Raw genomic sequence first — 25052 nt, forward strand, 5'->3', positions numbered from 1 at the left:
AAAATCATTATAATGATGCAATAAACATTGTATTTTCATTAATCATAAGTAAAACCTCATTACGGACATCGTGTAAAATATACCGGAATTATACCCATTTCCGTGAGTAACTTTATGTCAATGTCAAACACAACATTTTTTAATTGTACAAAAATAATTTCTTGAAGTGTACCCTTATAACCAACATTTTACTGCACAAACATACAAAATTAACTGACACAAGTATGTTTATACAGCTAATTGGTCTTTTCGTTGTCTTGCTGTGACATGTGATTTTAACATGCATCGTGTGTATCGCTGTCAACTCGGAGTCTGGCAGTTCAGATTCGTCATAGTTGCATTATGTAATCCAGTGGGAAGACATTTTACAATTCAGAGGTGTTATTAGAACTAAATTGGATAGTTTTTTTTTTTATATGGCAACACTGAATGTCAATACACAGCCTGTTGAATTAGCGGCAACACGCATTGTAGCCATTACGATGACAACAAACATTATAATTACATGTCATTTTATAAACTCCATGTGCTTTTTTAACAATATAAATAGGCTATCCCACAATTTTCACTTCGGCAAAGGTTAAACAGTCGGGACAATTCGGCCTGTTACATTCTCAGAAGCCGAAAGTAGTCGACATTTGCCGAATGAGAAAAAAAGGCAGAGTTACTTCCCTTCTGTTATTTTGACAAAAGAGGATCGATTTTTTTTTATACTTACAAAAATGTCATTTAAAAGGAGAAACTGTCTCCCGCACAGGAGAAAGGAGATTTGATCAAATACCGGGAGACTCCCGCGGAATCCGGGAGGGTTGACAGGTCTGATCTACACACACACACACACCAGCCGACACGAGTCTAATCGGGGCGAAACAGGAGATTAACGCTGACTCAAGTAGTCTGAAAATGTGCATCTACACACACACACCAACCGACACGAGTCTAATCAGGGCCAAACAGGAGATTAGACGCGACTGTCACATCTTTGACCGGCACGTACCTACCGATTAACGCAGACTCCAGTAGTCTGAAAATGTGCATCTACACACACACACACACCAGCCGACATGAGTCTAATCAGGGCCAAACAGGAGATTAGACGCGACTGTCACATCTTTGACCGGCACGTACCTACTGATTAACGCTGACTCCAGTAGTCTGAAAATGTGCATCTACACACACACACCAGCCGACACGAGTCTAATCAGGGCCAAACAGGAGATTAGATGCGACTGTCACATCTTTGACCGGCACATATCTACCAATTAACTCCAATGCGACTGTCGTATCTGCATTAATCGGTAGGTGTGTGCCAAGCATTAGTGGTAGCCTACTTGCATGAGGCACAATGTTTTCATAGAATCATTTGCACCAAGTAATGACTGGACTTTAAGGTCGATCCCAATTGTGAAAATGGATATAATGAATGAATGTTTAAGGACACCCCAGCATGAAAAATACATCGGCTATTGGGTGTCAAACTATCGTAAATGTAAAATGGATATAAAAGCTCCTTGTTGGGAGTAGTCCGTGAGGGATTCCTCTTCTCCTCTATCAACCAAATGTTGAAATAACTATGATATTATATACTCTTCAAAAAAAGAAACGCAAAAGGGTACAAATGGGTTATAACTCCGATTTTATGTTTCCTACCGGTTCATGCTTTGTGAATATACGGTCATTGCATGTCCCAAACACATTCCCACGGTTACATTCGATAAAACGCAGCTACTGTACAATAAAGTTCCAAAATGTGAATATTCGCAAAAACGCAGCCACGTGCAAACCATGTCACCACTGCACGTGCGTTGTATGCACGTGCAACATGAACACCGACAGTATAAAAGTGCAGGGTGTTCGCTTGCCTGGCCTCTGTATCTGGCCGACAGTTGACAATCCAGGACATGCCACGTCTCAGTGAACCGCAGAGAAACAATGCCATCGGCCGACTAGACGCAGGCGAATCCAGAACGGCCGTTGCCAGGGCATTCCATGTGTCCCCAAGCACCATCTCCAGACTGTGGGACCGTTACCAGCAACATGGATCAACACGTGACCTCCCTAGATCCGGTCGACCACGGGTCACTATCCCCGGGCAGGACCGCTACATCCGGGTACGCCACCTTTGGGAACGATTGACTACTGCCACCTCCACAGCCGCAGCAATACCAGGTTTGCGCAGGATATCCGACCAGACCGTACGGAACCGCCTACGTGAGGTAGGAATTCGTGCCAGACGTCCAGTTCGAGGTGTCATCTTAACACCACAACACCGTCGACTCCGACTGCAGTGGTGCCAGATTCATCGACAATGGCCTGAACTGCGATGGAGACAGGTGTGGTTCAGTGACGAGTCCCGATTTCTGCTCCGACGTCATGATGGAAGATGTCGCGTGTATAGGCGTCGTGGTGAACGTTATGCGGCAAACTGCGTGCAGGAAGTGGACAGATTCGGCGGGGGTAGTGTCATGGTGTGGGCAGCCATCTCACACACTGGCAGAACTGACCTGGTCCACGTGCAGGGCAACCTGAATGCACAGGGCTACATTGACCAGATCCTCCGGCCACACATCGTTCCAGTTATGGCCAACGCCAACGCAGTGTTCCAACATGACAACGCCAGGCCTCACACAGCACGTCTCACAACGGCTTTCCTACAGAACAACAACATTAATGTCCTTCCTTGGCCATCGATATCACCGGATTTGAACCCAATTGAGCATCTATGGGACGAGTTGGACCGACGCCTCCGACAGCGACAACCACAGCCCCAGACCCTGCCCGAGCTGGCAGCAGCCTTGCAGGCCGAGTGGGCCACCATCCCCCGGGACGTCATCCGTACTCTGGTTGCTTCAATGGGCAGGCGGTGCCAGGCAGTTGTCAACACACGCGGAAGGCCACACCCGGTATTGACTCCAGATGACCTTGACCTTGGTGGTGTGTCCTATCACTTACTCACAATGGACTAGAGTGAATTGTGAACAATCCTGCAACATTTGGTAATTATCGGACTCACCATTCAATAATTAAATCAATTCTCCAAATGTTACGACAATGTGGTTTTGCGTTTCTTCTTTTGAAGAGTATATGTTAATATGTTGAATACCAGAAAAATGTAAAATGTTGAAATAACCATATTATATGTTAATATGTTGGATACCAGAAAGCTGTGCCGAGGGATGTCGTCATACAGACATTCCGTCATACCGGTGGACTCCTGGTAAAGATATGGAGAGTGCTTTGTGTATGTGACTAACACAGACTGAAGACATACCAGTTTATATTGGAGCAGCAGTTTATTTATTGCAAATAATTTGTTATAAACAGACAGGAATTACAAATAACCAGATTAATTAAAAGTGTATAATATCTAGAATATTAAATTTGTTGTAAATCAGTAAAATAGGAAAGAAAAGTTCACCCTTGAATATATTTATATAATGTGTATTTACAATAATTGAATAAACAAACAACTGTAATAGATACTTTAACCACTAAACTGTAATGATTTTTACACCAATATCATATGACCATTATTTGAAGCAACTTAATTGTACCTTTCACTAATGCAGCACTTTTTGATTTTATTCATTAAAAATAATAATCGCATTTGCTTTAATCTGACCTATACATAAAATTCTTCCAGTTTTTGACCCTAATTTTCCACTTTTTAAAACTACTTGTAAGATGAACTGGAACACCAGTGCAGATGAATCAAAGTAAACACTGATTAATCAAACTGCTTATAAAATAATGACTTGGCTTAAAGCAAGTCACATGTTTAATGATGGCCCAGTATGTGATTGTGAGACCGAAATTGTTGCCGAGTATTTGATGAATGAAGATGGTCCTGTGTGTGATGATCTTACAGCTTGTTAATAACAGGCGCTGTACTTACAAAGTGTCGGTTCATGAACCCAGGAGACAGTCGGTCTATAAGATCAACAAGATAACAAATGACTATTGTCATTATATTTCAAGCGTACATCGTAATAGGGTCATATCCATAAGAGGTCAAAGCACGTCCTAGACACTAAGTTAACTAACATTAATTAAATCTTTGTTCAGGACAGACCAGTTATTCATTAAATTTATTTCCATGCCTATTTTCAAGTAGAATGCAATCAGTCTGTCCTGGCCACTTGGCTAAGTGAGCTGGTTAACGTGTGATAATGTACGAGACAGACAGACGTCAGTGTAGTCCGAGTTTGAACTGGGATATCAACCCAACATGCAATGGCACTGTAGAGAATACTGAATGAGTGGCTGTTGGATACTATTCATCTTTCAACAAATTTTAAAACAGATAAATGGTATCTAACAGACAAATGTAGTATTTTATTTTTAAAATATCCTTAAAAAAAAGAAGTTTAAAACAAATGTATGGTGCTTGCATAAATGCATCACAAAGTAATCGGTTTCTGGTTAACATCACAAAGCTATCAATTTCTATCCTGTCATATTTGATTGGATGGTTCATGGCTGCAGTGACCGGGTCATAACCTAGGAGCAGCCAGTCACATGTCTTTAAATCAAGGTTCATGGCTGCAGTGACCGGGTCATAACCTAGGAGCAATCAGTCACGTCTTTAAATCAAGGTTCATGGCTGCAGTGACCGGGTCATAACCTAGGAGCAATCAGTCACATGTCTTTAAATCACGGTTCATGGCTGCAGTGACCGGGTCATAACCTAGGAGCAATCAGTCACATGTCTTTAAATCACGGTTCATGGCTGCAGTGACCGGGTCATAACCTAGGAGCAGCCAGTCACATGTCTTTAAATCAAGGTTCATGGCTGCAGTGACCGGGTCATAACCTAGGAGCAGCCAGTCACATGTCTTTAAATCAAGGTTCATGGCTGCAGTGACCGGGTCATAACCTAGGAGCAATCAGTCACATGTCTTTAAATCAAGGTTCATGGCTGCAGTGACCGGGTCATAACATAGGAGCAGCCAGTCACATGTCTTTAAATCAAGGTTCATGGCTGCAGTGACCGGGTCATAACCTAGGAGCAGCCAGTCACATGTCTTTAAATCAAGGTTCATGGCTATAGTGACCGGGTCATAACCTAGGAGCAGCCAGTCACATGTCTTTAAATCAAGGTTCATGGCTGCAGTGACCGGGTCATAACCTAGGAGCAGCCAGTCACATGTCTTTAAATCACGGTTCATGGCTGCAGTGACCGGGTCATAACCTAGGAGCAGCCAGTCACATGTCTTTAAATCAAGGTTCATGGCTGCAGTGACCGGGTCATAACCTAGGAGCAGCCAGTCACATGTCTTTAAATCAAGGTTCATGGCTGCAGTGACCGGGTCATAACCTAGGAGCAATCAGTCACATGTCTTTAAATCAAGGTTCATGGCTGCAGTGACCGGGTCATAACCTAGGAGCAGCCAGTCACATGTCTTTAAATCAAGGTTCATGGCTGCAGTGACCGGGTCATAACCTAGGAGCAGCCAGTCACATGTCTTTAAATCAAGGTTCATGGCTGCAGTGACCGGGTCATAACCTAGGAGCAGCCAGTCACATGTCTTTAAATCAAGGTTCATGGCTGCAGTGACCGGGTCATAACCTAGGAGGAGCAAACAGTCACATGTCTTTAAATCAAGGTTCATGGCTGCAGTGACCGGGTCATAACCTAGGAGCAATCAGTCACATGTCTTTAAATCAAGGTTCATGGCTGCAGTGACCGGGTCATAACCTAGGAGCAATCAGTCACATGTCTTGGGTCAAAACCTAGGAGCAATCGGTCACATGTCTTTAAATCAAAATGTCCAATCACCACTACACTAATGTAGCCAAACTGATGTCATTCTATGGGTCAGAAGCTAGGAGCAATCAGTCACGTCTTTAAATCAAAATGTCCAATCACCACTACACTAATGTAGCCAAACTGATGTCATTCTATGGGTCAGAACTTGGGAGCAATCAGTCACATGTCTTTAAATTAAAATGTCCAATCACCACTACACTAATGTAGCCAAACTGATGTCATTCTATGGCCACTCTATAAATGGTGATCACAAAAACAACAAATATCTCTAATCAATACTCGTCATTTATGAGAAAGGCAACAAGTGACTGAAACACAAGGTTTGAGACAAGAATAGTTTTAAGTTTATATTTGATATAATGCTGACAAATCTAATAGACAAGTGGTAAATATCAACAAATCAGTACCGAAATGTATGTAACTGCACCAAGATAATTATGTAGGTACATTCTGACGGTAACTTCTCGTATACAAGGTGAATTATGCTGTTCCTCTTTACTGGATACTATATATAGCAGGATACTATATATAGCAGGATACTATATAGCAGGATAATATGTAGCATGATGATGGAATGATTCAAAGAACACAGACTTGAAAACATGTATTTACAATCATTATTTATGGACCAGTCATAAGCTGCAAGTTTTACTGATCATGTTTCTAATTTACTGTGAACCATTGGTACAAGCATTTAAATAAAACCAGTCCAAATATTAAAATTACCGTCATGTAGAATAAATGAAGACTTTACTCACTTTAACAGACAAAAACATATTTAACCATAAATGTTTTCCAATAAGCGAGTTTTGTCAAGTAGTGAAGTAAACTAAAAACGATCTTGTTTCTAATGAAAAAATACAGCAGGTTTCCTCTAAGACTACAAGTTTAAAATGACCAAATGTTTGTAACAAAGTGTGACCAAACTGATCAAATCTGTGACATCCTATAGCCGGTTATTAATTAATCAAAGTGTTCTAGTTGAGAGTCAACAAACAAAACCAACCGTAACAAAGCCAACACATGGTAAAAAGGGAATCAAAATCAATCAGTAATTTGGTAGTGTACACAATTCAAAAGATGGTCACTACCTTTATTTTTATAACATTTTTGATTTTCGTACATATACTAAAAGTGTAATGGGCTAAGAGATGAAGATCAACTACAATGCAGGTACCTAAAATGTCTACTAATGTATGACGAGCTAGGTTTCTATGAATCTGGATATATACATGTAAAGCAAACGTTGCACTGCGACTACATCTCTTAAGCCTGAACCCATCCTTATATTAAATGATTTCCGATTACTTCTGTATGTACATATCAGGTAAAACAAGACAGATATGCACATTTCCAAGCAGTGGAAATTAAAAAAAAAAATTGTAATGCTAATAATAATTTGTTTCTTCACTGTGATAATATGTGCAATTCTAATAAATCATTTAGGGCATCTTGAGAATTATTGTGAAATATTGCTGACTATTGAAAATTGTACAAACACTAGAAAACGACAACTAATAGGTGCATTAACCTTATCGTATCTGTGCTGGAATGACATTGATTGAGTTTTTTCATGACATCAAACCAATAGTGGCGTGCTGTCATGTTCACAACATAATTACATTAACGGTGGACTGTGCAATATAATTTACATTAATTGTGCACTCCGCGTGACGTCACGTCGTGAAAGGGTTGGAAAAGGTGTGTTAAAGTATGGTAAATTTACTCATTCTGCATGATAAAAAAATATTAACCAGAATATATTATTCTTATATTATTATTAATAAGAAAAAACAACAAGTGTCCTTTATTCTACTTAACATCAGTAACAATATTTACCAAATACAAATTTTAAAAATATATAGATGATGAAAAAGATATCAAAATCACTTTGACCAAAAAGAGGCAAATACCAAGAGCACTATAAAACATGTTATTGTTAACAAACCGAACATGCCAATATAAACCAATTCATTCCATTAAAATGTCCCGCAGTATAAATCATTCCATGAAAATGTACTGCAGTATAAATCATTCCATGAAAATGTCCCACAGTATAAATCATTCCATGAAAATGTACTGCAGTATAAATCATTCCATGAAAATGTACTGCAGTATAAATCATTCCATGAAAATGTACCGCAGTATAAATCATTCCATGAAAATGTCCCACAGTATAAATCATTCTATGAAAATGTACCGCAGTATAAATCATTCTATGAAAATGTACCGCAGTATAAATCATTCTATGAAAATGTACTGCAGTATAAATCATTCCATGTTGTGAAAGTATGTCATATAGTGAGCCAGGGCAGCTTGATCGTAGGCCATCTCTTGCACGGAAGGTGCCCCGGGAATGGGCAGAGCGGGTTTCACGATGTCACTGTTAGGCACAGCGGAGTCTATCTCCACCACCTGACTCTCGCCCACCACCCCGGTGTTGCTGCTCATCTCGTACGATGTGTTATTGTCACTCTCGGCCGACGGCTGGCCGGGTAGATCAGACTTGTTTTTCGGACTTCTTCCCAGCATGTACAGGTGTGAGTACTTGCGTTTGTCAGGAATGTCGAGTCTGTGCACAGTGCGAAGGTGTTTGTCGAGGTTGCCTCGGACCCCTGTCCGGTGTGGACACAGGTGACACGCAAACGGCTTCACGTCCTGAAACAGAACTGTCTGGAGATGAAATATCTCTCACATACTCAAACCTGATTTAGAAAGGCCACCTGTATCAAGTAGCAACCTGTGTTAAAAGTCACATTTCATTTTCCCCAATCATTATCTAATACAATATAAACTGACCTGTATTAAAAGGCTAGTTTTTGATACTCCCTTTGGTGGCCATGCCCCCCCCCCCCCCACCCCCCACATGTTACTCTATTCAGAAGGTTGGAAATGCCGTATTTTAACAACTAAAATTTAAACCTTCCCCCCAACAGTGGCCCCCACTTTGAAACACACTCCGCGAACCCTGGGTTTGCCATAGCTTTAATACCCCAGCGTCATCAGTCTGACGTGTTGTTCAAGCTGTCTCTTGGACGGGGACGTATAAAGTAATAACAACATCTATATCACACTTACCCGTTGTGTGTGCATCAGTCTGATGTGTTGTTCAAGCTGTCTCTTGGACGGAGAGATATGAAGTAATAACAACATCTATATCACACTTACCCGTTGTGTGTGCATCAGTCTGACGTGTTGTTCAAGCTGTCTCTTGGACGGGGACGTATCAAGTAATAACAACATCTATATCACACTTACCCGTTGTGTGTGCATCAGTCTGACGTGTTGTTCAAGCTGTCTCTTGGACGGGGACGTATCAAGTAATAACAACATCTATATCACACTTACCCGTTGTGTGTGCATCAGTCTGACGTGTTGTTCAAGCTGTCTCTTGGACGGGGATGTATCAAGTAATAACAACATCTATATCACACTTACCCGTTGTGTGTGCATCAGTCTGACGTGTTGTTCAAGCTGTCTCTTGGACGGGGACGTATAAAGTAATAACATCTATATCACACTTACCCGTTGTGTGTGCATCAGTCTGACGTGTTGTTCAAGCTGTCTCTTGGACGGGGACGTATGAAGTAATAACAACATCTATATCACACTTACCCGTTGTGTGTGCATCAGTCTGACGTGTTGTTCAAGCTGTCTCTTGGACGGGGACGTATCAAGTAATAACAACATCTATATCACACTTACCCATTGTGTGTGCATCAGTCTGACGTGTTGTTCAAGCTGTCTCTTGGACGGGGATGTATCAAGTAATAACAACATCTATATCACACTTACCCGTTGTGTGTGCATCAGTCTGACATGTTGTTCAAGCTGTCTCTTGGACGGGGACGTATAAAGTAATAACAACATCTATATCACACTTACCCGTTGTGTGTGCATCAGTCTGACGTGTTGTTCAAGCTGTCTCTTGGACGGGGACGTATGAAGTAATAACAACATCTATATCACACTTACCCGTTGTGTGTGCATCAGTCTGACGTGTTGTTCAAGCTGTCTCTTGGACGGGGACGTATCAAGTAATAACAACATCTATATCACACTTACCCGTTGTGTGTGCATCAGTCTGACGTGTTGTTCAAGCTGTCTCTTGGACGGGGACGTATCAAGTAATAACAACATCTATATCACACTTACCCGTTGTGTGTGCATCAGTCTGACGTGCTGTTCAAGCTGTCTCTTGGACGGGGACGTATGAAGTAATAACAACATCTATATCACACTTACCCGTTGTGTGTGCATCAGTCTGACGTGTTGTTCAAGCTGTCTCTGGACGGGGACTTGAAGTAATAACAACATCTATATCACACTTACCCGTTGTGTGTGCATCAGTCTGACGTGTTGTTCAATGGACGGGGACGTATCAAGTAATAACAACATCTATATCACACTTACCCGTTGTGTGTGCATCAGTCTGACGTGTTGTTCAAGCTGTCTCTTGGACGGGGACGTATCAAGTAATAACAACATCTATATCACACTTACCCGTTGTGTGTGCATCAGTCTGACGTGTTGTTCAAGCTGTCTCTTGGACGGGGACGTATCAAGTAATAACAACATCTATATCACACTTACCCGTTGTGTGTGCATCAGTCTGACGTGTTGTTCAAGCTGTCTCTTGGACGGGGACGTATCAAGTAATAACAACATCTATATCACACTTACCCGTTGTGTGTGCATCAGTCTGACGTGCTGTTCAAGCTGTCTCTTGGACGGGGACGTATGAAGTAATAACAACATCTATATCACACTTACCCGTTGTGTGTGCATCAGTCTGACGTGTTGTTCAAGCTTGGACGGGGACTTATGAAGTAATAACAACATCTATATCACACTTACCCGTTGTGTGTGCATCAGTCTGACGTGTTGTTCAAGCTGTCTCTTGGACGGGGACGTATGAAGTAATAACAACATCTATATCACACTTACCCGTTGTGTGTGCATCAGTCTGACGTGTTGTTCAAGCTGTCTCTTGGACGGAGAGATATGAAGTAATAACAACATCTATATCACACTTACCCGTTGTGTGTGCATCAGTCTGACGTGTTGTTCAAGCTGTCTCTTGGACGGGGACGTATGAAGTAATAACAACATCTATATCACACTTACCCGTTGTGTGTGCATCAGTCTGACGTGTTGTTCAAGCTGTCTCTTGGACGGAGAGGCGTAGTGGCATGCTTCAAACTCGCACGCAAACTTCTTCTCTGTCAGTAGAGACAGAAAAAGATAATGCTTCTTTAATACTAAATACTAGTATGTTATACTGTTTACATAAAATATATGAATACATTTTACTATAGCTTTAATACTTTCAATGTACATACAATAGAAATAATGTACATAAGAGCAAATTTAGTTTATATGTCACTGATGCATACATTTTCAGAGTTTATCATTTGGGAGGAAACAAACTATCACATGAACTATGGTTAGTTCGATGTGTGCATCTCCCTGGGGACGGGCAGGACTTAGCTCAGTCGGTGGAGTGCTCGCCTGCATTGCTTGCATCACAGGATCGAACCACCTCAGTGGATCCATTCAACGGACTTGTTTTTCCCATTCCAACCAATGCACCACAACTGGTCAAAGGCTATGGTATGTGTTTTCCTGTCTGTGGGAAAATGCATATAAAAGATTCCTTGGTACTAATGGAAAAATATAGCAGGTTTCCTCTCTAAGACTATATGTCAGTTACCAAATGTCTGACATCCAACTGCCGATGATCAATTAATCAATTTGCCCTAGTGGTGTTGTTAAAGAAAACAAACTTACGTACGTTAGACACCATGTGTTTGTTGGGTGTGATTTACCAGTGTTGTCGATGAATGATGACATCCCAAACATTGTGATGAGGTAGACACTCCAGCCTCATGCATACCAAACTGTATGCATCCATGCTGATGAGGTGTCATGGGTGTGATGGGTTTTATATTGAGCTCATTTCATGTGTCTTACGGTAACCTCAAACATGCAATAATAAAATAAAATTGGGAGGTGTATTTTCAAGGAAGTTTAGTAACTTATAGCCTACACAAGAAGCATTATCAAACTGCTATGTAATTTCATCTACACTTACCGGAGTGCCAAATCATATGATGTCTCAGCGCCCGGGCGGTGATGTAACCTTTACCACAAACTCCACACTGGAAATCACGCTGACCTGAACCAACAAAATATAGTAATAGTCAATCAAATCAGTCATTTAATCAATCTTGTACACACACACACACAAAAAACAAACAACACCCCCATATATCAGCTCCCATCCCTATCCATCAGTTGCTCAGATGTGTAGGTAGTAATATTTTTAACTAGCATTCTGAGAGTACTGCTAAAGCAATACATGTCTTCAAACTTGGACTGTAACAGTACATGATAAAGCTATACACCAAATTTCACCTCAATATCTTGAGACATTCTGAAAAAAAATATCCCTAATTTTGTTTGTATCGCCTAAGTTCAAGGACCATAACTCTGTTAAAAATGTGTAAATCGACATGAAAGTCGATCTGTAACATTACAGTACTTGATAAAGCTATATACAATATTTTAGATCAATAGTTTGATGCATTGTGGAAAACAATATGTAGGACAGATGTATGTACACAGAAGGACGGAGATGAAACCTGTAGTCCCAAGGGGGACGGATGATATAGACTTCTCACAGACTGACGGACACACAGAAGGACGGAGATGAAACCTGTAGTCCCAAGGGGGACGGATCATATAGACTTCTCACAGACTCTCGACGGAGAGACTGACGGATCACACAGAAGAAGGACGGAGATGAAACCTGTAGTCCCAAGGGGGACGGATCATATAGACTTCTCGCAGACGGACGGACACACAGAAGGACGGAGATAAAACCTGTAGTCCCAAGGGGGACGGATCATATAGACTTCTCGCAGACGGACGGACACAAAGAAGGACGGAGATAAAACCTGTAGTCCCAAGGGGGACGGATCATATAGACTTCTCGCAGGCGGACGGACACAAAGAAGGACGGAGATAAAACCTGTAGTCCCAAGGGGGACGGATCATATAGACTTCTCGCAGGCGGACAGACACACAGAAGGACGGAGATGAAACCTGTAGTCCCAAGGGGGACGGATCATATAGACTTCTCGCAGACGGACGGACACACAGAAGGACGGAGATGAAACCTGTAGTCCCAAGGGGGACGGATCATATTATTGTCAGTTTATTGTCAATGAATAGGACTCGGTGATTGTGCTCATTAGCCTAGAATCGGAACAGCTTGTTTATAAATCCCCCGTAGAACATGTACAGCATGTTATTATTGACAAACCTGTTGTCATGGTTTACACATTCTGAACACAATTTATTGATAAAATTGGCTTTTATCTATATTTCATGTGATATCTAGTTTTGTATATAGCTATGTCAGTGTTGGTAATATTTATTACCTTCATGCAGTTTTCTATGATTGATGAAAGCAAATCTTCTGAATGCAATGAAGTCACAATCTTCACACTTGAATCTGTAATACACAAATATTATTACACGAAACCAGAATGTATAACATGCAAAATATATTAAACATTAAAGGCCGACTTAAAAAATATTGTCAATTTTTAAAAATATTAAATTAAATTTTGTGCTTCACTGAACCAGCTGACCATAATCCATTTGTTATCGATATTGTGATATATAATCTTTTTTGACTAATGTGACATTTAAAATATTTGGAAAATAGCTTATGGTTGTGCTTATGGCAATCCTGCCTTCAAGTCATTGATTTTTCTACCATGTAACAAACATGTTGTAGATAACAAAGTGAGAACATCAGCTCACATTTCATGAATGTCACTGTAATGTAGTATTATTTAGAAACCAAAAAAAACTACATGTACATCCAAATTGAAAATAAAACGTGTATAGGTACATGTATATATGTAAAGTGTTGTACATGTAAAGTACGTACGTTTTGATATTAGGGGGCGGCACTATCTTGTGTACGTTGTACAGGTGCTGATTGAGTTTACCATGTGTTAAGTGTAAAGTACGTACATTTTGATATTAGGGGGCGGCACTATCTTGTGTACGTTGTACAGGTGCTGATTGAGTTTACCATGTGTTAAGTGTAAAGTACGTACATTTTGATATTAGGGGGCAGCACTATCTTGTGTACGTTGTACAGGTGCTGATTGAGTTTACCATGTGTTAAGTGTAAAGTACGTACGTTTTGATATTAGGAGGCGGCACTATCTTGTGTACGTTGTACAGGTGCTGATTGAGTTTACAATGTGTTATAAGTGTTATCTTGTGTACGTTGTACAGGTGCTGATTGAGTTTACCATGTGTTGTAAGTGTAAAGTACGTACGTTTTGATATTAGGAGGCGGCACTATCTTGTGTATGTTGTACAGGTGCTGATTGAGTTTACAATGTGTTGTAAGTGTTATCTTGTGTACGTTGTACAGGTGCTGATTGAGTTTACAATGTGTTGTAAGTGTAAAGTACATACGTTTTGATATTAGGGGGTGGCACTATCTTGTGTACGTTGTACAGGTGCTGATTGAGTTTACAATGTGTTGTAAGTGTTATCTTGTGTACGTTGTACAGGTGCTGATTGAGTTTACAATGTGTTGTAAGTGTAAAGTACGTACATTTTGATATTAGGAGGCGGCACTATCTTGTGTACGTTGTACAGGTGCTGATTGAGTTTACAATGTGTTGTAAGTGTAAAGTACATACGTTTTGATATTAGGGGGTGGCACTATCTTGTGTACGTTGTACAGGTGCTGATTGAGTTTACAATGTGTTGTAAGTGTTATCTTGTGTACGTTGTACAGGTGCTGATTGAGTTTACAATGTGTTGTAAGTGTAAAGTACGTACGTTTTGATATTAGGAGGCGGCACTATCTTGTGTACGTTGTACAGGTGCTGATTGAGTTTACAATGTGTTGTAAGTGTTATCTTGTGTACGTTGTACAGGTGCTGATTGAGTTTACAATGTGTTGTAAGTGTAAAGTACGTACGTTTTGATATTAGGGGGTGGCACTATCTTGTGTACGTTGTACAGGTGCTGATTGAGTTTGACTGTGTCGCACGTCGTATGAGAACACAGATGACACAGATACTGCTTGTTCTTCAAACCAAGATGGATGTTGTCAACATGATCCTGGAAAACAGAAAAGCAGGGATAATCACTTAACTTAAATTTTCATTCATTCAATAACTGTATTACAAAGTAACATTTATGGGAATTTGTTATCTGTCTTCAGGTACATGTTTGTTATCTGTCTTCGGGTACATGTTTGTTATCTGTCTTTGGGTACATGTTTGTTATCTGTCTTCGGGTACATGTTTGTTATCTGTCTTCGGGTACATGTTTGTTATCTGTCTTCGGGTACATGTTTGTTATCTGTCTTCGGGTACATGTTTGTTATCTGTCTTCGGGTACATGTTTGTGTGTAAATATTAATAATACAGTGAAACCCCTCTAAACTGGACATCCTCGGGACCAAATAAAATGTCTGGTTTTAAGGTGTCCAATTTAGAGAAATTATTTTCTGTACTGAGTTTTAAAAATGACTGAGAGAAATGTCCAGTTTTGGAGGAATTCCGGTTTACAGAGGGTGCGGTTTTGAGAGGTTTCACTGTACATACTGGTACATGTGGATAATTGTTTTCTCTCTCAACACCCTTTCCCCTTATTTTGTTACACAATTTCCTACTGCAAATTTTGATTAACCTACATAATAATATAGCTGAACCTGCTTAATAGCCATCCATGTGAGGTGGCCAGCTGTTTATGACAGACACTTTGAAGTCCTACCAACACATTTCATTAAATATATGACAACCACAGGTCTGCTAAATGACACCAAATGCCACTATTTTCAATCCACAAGGCTATCTTATTTGTTTTGGATTTCAAGACTTGATTTTATGATATAAAATTTCATGTATGTAGTAATGTTGGTATAAAGTGCTCCTACTGGCAGTAGCTAGTGGGAATGTCCCTATTAGCTCAGTGGGTAGAGTGCTGGACTCTCGTACTGAGATTCTGTGATTTGAATCCCCTCAGTGGAGGTTGATTTTTCTGTTACCTTTCAATTCCCACTAGCTACTGCCAGCAGGAGCACTTTATACTGGTCAACACTACTACAGGTATATTTTCTATATGTACTCACTTTTAAAGTATACGGTGAAGAAAACGTCCTGTTACAATGTGAACACTGGAATTTGGTTGGATCGAGGTGGATCTTGACGTGTGCATTCAGTTCTCCCTGAAGCTTGAACGTCTTCCCACAATGCTCACAGATGTTGGGCCGCTCCTCCGTGTGTTTGGCCATGTGTTTCTCAAGACGCTTCATCACCAGGGTTTCAAACGAGCAGTCCTGAGGAGAATGTCAATAGTACCCACATGTATGTACAGCAATCAGGGAGGATACGGCACGTTTCTAAGGAGGGGTGCACTTTGAAAAAGAGGCACATACAGTATCGACATGTATGTACAGCAATCGGGGGGGGGGGGGGGGGGGGGGGGGAGGGATGCAGCACTTTTCTAAGGACTGGTGCACTTTGAAAAACAGGCACATACAGTATCAACATTTATGTACAGCAACTGGGGGATTACGGCATGTTTCTAAGGAGGGGTGTACTTTAAAAAACAGGCACATACAGTACCGACACGTATGTACAGCAATCAAGGGGGATACGGCATGTTTCTAACGAGGGGTGTACTTTGAAAAACAGGCACATACGGTATCCTACAGTACACAGACATTTATGCATTATATAAATATATCATATAATATAATATTTGTAATCTTCCCCAGAACACCCTGACAACCGTAATATGTCATATAATATAATATTGGTAATCTTCCCCACAACACCCTGACAACTGTAATATGTCATATAATATAATATTGGTAATCTTCCCCAGAACACCCTGACAACCGTAATATGTCATATAATATAATATTGGTAATCTTCCCCAGAACACCCTGACAACTGTAATATGTCATATAATATAATATTGGTAATCTTCCCCAGAACACCCTGACAACCGTAATATGTCATATAATATAATATTGGTAATCTTCCCCACAACACCCTGACAACTGTAATATGTCATATAATATAATATTGGTAATCTTCCCCACAACACCCTGACAACCGTAATATGTCATATAATATAATATTGGTAATCTTCCCCACAACACCCTGACAACCGTAATATGTCATATAATATAATATTTGTAATCTTCCCCACAACACCCTGACAACCGTAATATGTCATATAATATAATATTGGTAATCTTCCCCAGAACACCCTGACAACTGTAATATGTCATATAATATAATATTGGTAATCTTCCCCACAACACCCTGACAACCGTAATATGTCATATAATATAATATTGGTAATCTTCCCCACAACACCCTGACAACTGTAATATGTCATATATATAATATTGTAATCTTCCCCACAACACCCTGACAACCGTAATATGTCATATAATATAATATTGGTAATCTTCCCCACAACACCCTGACAACCGTAATATGTCATATAATATAATATTTGTAATCTTCCCCACAACACCCTGACAACTGTAATATGTCATATAATATAATATTGGTAATCTTCCCCAGAACACCCTGACAACTGTAATATGTCATATAATATAATATTGGTAATCTTCCCCAGAACACCCTGACAACTGTAATATGTCATATAATATAATATTGGTAATCTTCCCCAGAACACCCTGACAACCGTAATATGTCATATAATATAATATTGGTAATCTTCCCCACAACACCCTGACAACTGTAATATGTCATATAATATAATATTGGTAATCTTCCCCACAACACCCTGACAACCGTAATATGTCATATAATATAATATTGGTAATCTTCCCCAGAACACCCTGACAACCGTAATATATTATATTTCTCCCAACTCAAAACAAATAAATAAATTATTAATTCATTACTGTATCTGTTAAACACCTTTTTTTTCTTTGAACTATAGTTTAGAGTTTGGCACAAGTTACACTCCATCCCCAATACCCTCGTTCTGTGAATTGACTGGTATATTGAGTGTTGTAATAAGTAAATCCACAAAACACTAACCTTGCACGTGAGGACTGTGAATAGACTGGTATAATGAGTGTTGTAATAAATAAAACCACAGAAAACTAACCTTGCACGTGAGGACTGTGAATAGACTGGTATAATGAGTGTTGTAATAAATAAAACCACAGAAAACTAACCTTGCACGTGAGGACTGTGAATAGACTGGTATAATGAGTGTTTAATTATAAAACCACAGAAAACTAACCTTGCACGTGAGGACTGTGAATAGACTGGTATAATGAGTGTTGTAATAAATAAAACCACAAAACACTAACCTTGCACGTGAGGACTGTGAATCGACTGGTATCGAATGGAACTTGATGCTTGCTCTTCTGGTGCCCGGCCAGTCCAATCTTCTCGCGAGCCACGTACCCACAGTAGTCACATGGGTACAGTCGTTTCTTCGACCGATATCGGTACGGTTTCTTCTTGGGCGCTGTCATTTTGGTAAACACTCTTTTGGACGTCTTCTTCTTGATAACTGTGTGAACGCTTTCCTCCAGACTATCACTACCCAACTCATTGTCTGATTGTTCTCTTTTCTCTGTCACAGTAATTTCTGTGTCTGCTTTGTCGTCATCATCGTCTTCAAGTTTGACATCGTCCACTGGCTGCATCTTGTGCTTCCGTCCCCTCGTTTGTGTCTGACCTCTCACAAGCAGTTTACACTTCGATTTCCTCTCGCTTGTCGACACTGGTTCACTTTTACGTGCCTTCCGTCTCCGTTTGGTTTTAGGAACCGCAGCACGGACCGGATTGTCTTTGCGTCTCTTTGTCCTCTTACTTCCAGCAGCTACTTCTTCACTTGCTGTCTCAGCGTCTTCAACCTCTTCCTTTTTCACCAAATCTTTTGAATGTAACAAAGCTACATGTAAGCCTTCTGACACTCCTGAGGAAGGACTGCTTTTGAGCAGCGTATGATCATTATCTAGCGTGATTTTGTTCGATTTATCATCTCCAAAAGCAGCTCTTTCAGAGTCATCTTTGAAGGAAGTTGAACTGCAGGCATCATCACCGTCTGCAAAACTACTGGATGCACTGTCCTTGCGGTCTGATTTCACCGACACCAGCTTCATAGTGACGCTGTGTTTGACCTCACGACCGGAGCTGTCCTCCTGCTGACTAACAACAAACTGATGACACAGAGACACGGCTTCCTCCACCCACAGCCTCTCGAACAGAGTCGTGTACAGGTAAACACTTTCCTGTGAGATCACCAGCTTGCCTGTGTAGAAATACGCGATGATCAATTTGAGCTCACTCAACGACAGCTCCGGGATCCAGAAGCTCAGAGCCGATTTGTCTTTCTGGTTGTTGTACCACTGCTGGAAGAAACTGCTGCTTGCCACTAAGATAAGACTGTGAACTTTGACCTGACCATCCTTGGCCTTGAGGGTGAGGTCACAGCAGTCCTGTGATTGCTGGAGACTGTAGAGCGTGTTCAGAATGTGTTCGTGGAATCCGGCTGTGGCATACAGTGTCGAGTCTTCAGGCATGGCAAATGTTGCTCCACAAAAGTCTGTAATTATCAACAAGGAAATCGGTAACAAGGTTAACACGTTGTAATAAAAGGCAAACTAGTCCATGCTGTTTGTAATAATCGCCGTATCTACTAAGTTCAAGGGCCATAACTCTGTGAAAAATAGGTAAATCGCTATAAAAGAAAAATGTGATCTGTAACAGAACATGATAAAGTTATATACAAAATTTCAGTTCAATATCTTGAGGCATTGTAAAAACAAATTCTCATATAACTTCAAGGGCCATAACTCTGTCAAAATATTTAAGCTACCCCAAAAGTCAAAGCTATATGCTAAAAAAATGTCTGAAAACTATATGTGGGACAGACAGAAGGATTTTTTTTAAGGTGCTTACATTTTCAGTGTTGGTTTAACGTAAATACAAATATCTGTTCTCACATCAAGCCACAATAACACGGTGGATTAGTGGTTAAAAAACATTTTAGTGTTTGCCTTCAAACCTGCAAATCATGTTTTTATTTTACTTTTAATTATTTTGTATATTTTTTATTTTAAATTTCTTTAATTATTATTTATTATTTATATATTAATTTTCTTTTATTATAATGTTTCACCTATTAGAGGTGTGAATACCTGTGTACTATTAAATTTCAAAAGTTGTTACAACCAACAATCAATTGTCACACATGGCCGAATGATTAAAGCAAAGTAGCAATTGATTTAAGGTGCTTACACAATGGCAAAGCACTTACGCCTTGGGCCCCTGGGGAAACCCCCGAGATGAAACCTATATAGCAGGGCTCAAAACTGCCTCTGGCCAGGTAGCCAAATGTGACCAATGTCCTATTTGGGCGACTTATATATATTAAAAAAATAATGGTGTTAGTCGCCCAAATAGTATTATCTTCTTTAGGGCTATAATATCTGAGCCACTATTAATATTTGTATTCCACATTACCATAATTCGCCAACATGCATTATTATTTTTTTGGCCACCATATATTTTGGTGAGTTTCGAACCCTGATATAGTCTGTCTGGTTTGACCGGAAAAGAACTAACAAAATAGCAAAAACCCAGTTTGTACAAGCACACACATGAGCAAGAGCAATTGCTTGCATCGCAACATGATACTGAACAAAACATTCCCTGTAGGACAATGAACGTCCAAAAGGTGACCAAATGACTAAATACACACAAACGATCAAACTATTTACAGTGCAGCGTAATGCCCATTGGTGATAGTAGTCACTTGTTACATTTAGGTATGACAGTTACTGAGTTAGTAATACTTTATCACTTTTGTCACAGTTTACTGCAAATCTATCAGCAGTCTCCTGCTGCCTCCATCAAGGGTTTAAATTCCCTGTTATCTATGTAATACCAGTAGCCCAGTGGAAAAGAGTCAATCTGGGACCTACACCAGTCAATGGGCTATTTCTCATTCCAGCCAGTACAAAACAACTGGTACATCAAAGGCTGTGGTATGTGCTGTCCTGCCCATGGGATAGTGCCTCTAAAAGATCTCTTGCTACTAATGCAATTAGCATAGGAAATTTGTACTGAACAAGAACAGGGAACAAGTTGTGATTTGCTATGCAAGTTTCAGATATTGCTACATAATTTTAAACCATTTTATAAACAGTAGTTACTAATCAATGTTACCAGAAAAAAAATCATTAAAGTTAAAAACAAATGCAGAGACAAGTGAAACGGACAGTCCATGAGTTGTTGATCACAGTAAAGATTAAAATGTTACTTCCACATCATCATGGCTAGCTCTGGCACTCACAGAGACAAGTGAAACGGACAGTCCATGAGTTGTTGATCACAGTAAAGATAACAATGTTACTTCCACATCATCATGGCTAGCTCTGGCACTCACAGAGACAAGTGAAACGGACAGTCCATGAGTTGTTGATCACAGTAAAGATTAAAATGTTACTTCCACATCATCATGGCTAGCTCTGGCACTCGCAGAGACAAGTGAAACGGACAGTCCATGAGTTGTTGATCACAGTAAAGATAACAATGTTACTTCCACATCATCATGGCTAGCTCTGGCACTCACAGAGACAAGTGAAACGGACAGTCCATGAGTTGTTGATCACAGTAAAGATAACAATGTTACTTCCACATCATCATGGCTAGCTCTGGCACTCACAGAGACAAGTGAAACGGACAGTCCATGAGTTGTTGATCACAGTAAAGATAACAATGTTACTTCCACATCATCATGGCTAGCTCTGGCACTCGCAGAGACAAGTGAAACGGACAGTCCATGAGTTGTTGATTACAGTAAAGATTAAAATGTTACTTCCACATCATCATGGCTAGCTCTGGCACTCACAGAGACAAGTGAAACGGACAGTCCATGAGTTGTTGATCACAGTAAAGATAACAATGTTACTTCCACATCATCATGGCTAGCTCTGGCACTCGCAGAGACAAGTGAAATGGACAGTCCATGAGTTGTTGATCACAGTAAAGATTAAAATGCAGAGACAAGTGAAACGGACAGTCCATGAGTTGTTGATCACAGTAAAGATAACAATGTTACTTCCACATCATCATGGCTAGCTCTGGCACTCGCAGAGACAAGTGAAACGGACAGTCCATGAGTTGTTGATTACAGTAAAGATTAAAATGTTACTTCCACATCATCATGGCTAGCTCTGGCACTCACAGAGACAAGTGAAACGGACAGTCCATGAGTTGTTGATCACAGTAAAGATAACAATGTTACTTCCACATCATCATGGCTAGCTCTGGCACTCGCAGAGACAAGTGAAATGGACAGTCCATGAGTTGTTGATCACAGTAAAGATTAAAATGCAGAGACAAGTGAAACGGACAGTCCATGAGTTGTTGATCACAGTAAAGATAACAATGTTACTTCCACATCATCATGGCTAGCTCTGGCACTCACAGAGACAAGTGAAACGGACAGTCCATGAGTTGTTGATCACAGTAAAGATAACAATGTTACTTCCACATCATCATGGCTAGCTCTGGCACTCGCCAAATTCGCCAATTGCGAATTTTAAAAACAATTGGAGAATTTTACTTTAATTTGGCGAATATATTTTATGTAATAATTGTTAATTTATTAGAAAATAACTGGGTTTTTGCTATTTTTAAAGGTTAAATAGAGCTTGCCCTGCTCATGTTTGTAGTGCTCTGCTTAAGAGGTTAAGAAAATTACTACTAACAAAACATGGATAGCTTCTAGTAAGTTCTACTGGTTTGATTGTCAAAACAAATACCACCTTCTTTTGTTTATATTAATCAATGTAAAACAAAAATAATTAAGTTTATTGAAAACAACTTTGCATATCTTGTATTCTCTTTCAAATTGGCGTTTACCTGAATGATTAATAAAAATACACATTTTTGTATGTACCTGTCTCAACGCAATACTATGATGAAACATTATTATTTTCCTGATTAGCAGTAGTCAGTACTTAAAAAAAAAAAAAAAATGTTTTATTTAACGACGCACTCAACACATTTTATTTACGGTTATATGGCGTCAGACATATGGTTAAGGACCACACAGATTTTGAGAGGAAACCCGCTGTCGCCACTACATGGGCTACTCTTCCGATTAGCAGCAAGGGATCTTTTATTTGCACTTCCCACAGGCAGGATAGCACAAACCATGGCCTTTGTTGAACCAGTTATGGATTACTGGTCGGTTCAAGTGGTTTACACCTACACATTGAGCCTTGCGGAGCACTCACTCAGGGTTTGGAGTCGGTATCTGGATTAAAAATCCCATGCCTCGACTGGGATCTGAACCCAGTACCTACCAGCCTGTAGACCGATGGCCTACCACGACGCCACCGAGGCCGGTAGTCAGTACTTAAATGCTAGTACTTATTTGGTAAAAAAACAAAAACAGGTCAGATTTCTAAATTTAATAGTTTGCAACAACAATATTAATAATAATATTTAATATATATATGTAGAGGTTATTACCAGAGTGTTTTTCAGTATCGTCAATATCATATATTACGAATAAAAATTGTATTATGTGAGCCTTTGCTATGCATAATACATTATTTTTATTCCTAATATATGATACTGACGATACCGAAATACACGAGGGTAATAATCTCTTTATCATATAAGCTCAAGTTTAATACGTGTTTTTGTAAACTGTACACGCAACTTTAATTCCAGTCTGCCATTACTAGATATTCAAATGACGTAAGAATATGTGGCGCTGTGTATTTTTTAATGGAAATGACGTCAAACTCGAATGACGTCATTTTGGATGTCCTTACATCAAAATAAAGTTATGCGTAACGTTTTTTTGTTTTCTGAACGCTGAACAGCTTTCAGTGTCAAATTGCCATTGAAATGTTTTTATTTGATGACTATGAATGCATACGTCAATCATGGAGTGTCACCCAAGTACGTTGGCTTAAATGTCAATAAACCTAGTGCCGAGACCTCGACTAATTTACATCTAATTTGCAAAGTTATCAAATTCTTAAAGTGTGTGATCTGAAAAATATCACATACTTTGATTGCACTGAAAATGTAAGATATTATATGATAAATATATATATTATGCTTATTTATTTTACTTATTGTGATTATGTAATTAAAGAAAATGTACCTTTTAAAGCACCGGTGGTAATATTTTTTACGTCAAGGTCAATTAATTTAACATGCACGTTCAGTGCAAGCTATTTTAGCACACTCTATTTTCACATATAAATCAGCGTGTTTCATACTGCTTATTAAGTACGGTAAATGACGTCCAGGCGTATAGTTACATTAATTATATTAAATACGGTAATTTAGTTTGGACATAAGATAGGTTGCGATTTTAAAGTATTTTTCCTGATGCAAGGTGGTTACCTCTGAAATAAACCGCGCATTTACTACAACAGTGTTTACGCAAAAATACTGTTTCTATAAATTATAATATATCAAAGGTACCGAAACGTAAATGCACCCACAAATGAAACTGGACAAAAAAAATCTGACCGCAAAAGCCTGAAAGGAATTTTCGTTATATCAAAGGATAGTTTCATTACAGCATAACAACCATTAATTACCTGTTACTGATTTCTTGAATAGCTAATATATTATAAGCTACTGTAACAAAATTATGTGAGTTTCTTCAGTGCTGTTAATTAGTGTAATTTATTCTGTGCTCCACATTGTAAAAACACTTTATTGCTCTCTTTACCAAAGTCAATTTCCGGTTTGGGTAGTCTCCCTTCTGCGGAATTCTTCGTCCATTTTCGGAACCGATTTCCCGGATCATGGAGGGGGGTGGGGTTGGGGGGGGGGGGATTGTTAAAGAGACAAACCCTAGTTTTTAAACACTAAGGCGTAGTTTTGACTATTAGAGCCGTTTCTGATAACTGAAGTCACACTTTACTTAGATTTTATTGTATAAATTAGCCATTTCCGTACATTCGAAGTGTTTTTGGTCATCCTGGTGTTTTTAATATCACAAAATGCATTTCTAATATTTTAAAAAACGCACGCGCGTCTGAGAGGTTACAGTTATGGAGTCGATGTGTAGTCTATTTTTAAAGGGTATTTCACCATTTCAAACTCACAGACTCATGTTTCACTCAGTTAAAACTTTATCCAAATGTGTTACAGGTTTGTAGATTAACTAAACTTATAGTGTTAATTTT

At 39.6% G+C, this 25052-nt stretch overlaps 1 protein-coding gene across 1 annotated transcript; it reads right to left on the reverse strand.

Moving 5' to 3' along the window:
• Nucleotides 1–6042: 6042 nt before the first annotated feature.
• Nucleotides 6043–24597, reverse strand: LOC121367371 (zinc finger protein 37 homolog). The gene is made up of 8 exons (XM_041491505.1): nt 24459–24597; nt 18183–19426; nt 15948–16154; nt 14790–14932; nt 13216–13289; nt 11865–11948; nt 10898–10992; nt 6043–8428 (listed from the first exon to the last, which is right to left on the reverse strand). The coding sequence occupies exons 2-8, from the start codon at nt 19401–19403 to the stop codon at nt 8042–8044; spliced, it is 2211 nt and encodes a 736-aa protein (XP_041347439.1). The 5' UTR covers nt 19404–19426; nt 24459–24597; the 3' UTR covers nt 6043–8041.
• Between the last annotated feature and the right edge of the window lie 455 nt (nt 24598–25052).

This window comes from Gigantopelta aegis, chromosome 3 (assembly GCF_016097555.1).
Source record: "Gigantopelta aegis isolate Gae_Host chromosome 3, Gae_host_genome, whole genome shotgun sequence".
NCBI lineage: Eukaryota > Metazoa > Mollusca > Gastropoda > Neomphalida > Peltospiridae > Gigantopelta > Gigantopelta aegis.

Coding starts and splice junctions, on each gene's coding strand:
- LOC121367371 (XM_041491505.1), bottom strand. CDS start 19,403: ATGCCTGAAGACTCGACACTGTATGCCACAGCCGGATTCCACGAACAC. Junction 16,155..18,182: donor TCACAGTCCTCACGTGCAAG/GTTAGTGTTTTG, acceptor CATTCTCCTCAG/GACTGCTCGTTTGAAACCCT. Junction 8,429..10,897: donor GACTGATGCACACACAACGG/GTAAGTGTGATA, acceptor GTTCTGTTTCAG/GACGTGAAGCCGTTTGCGTG.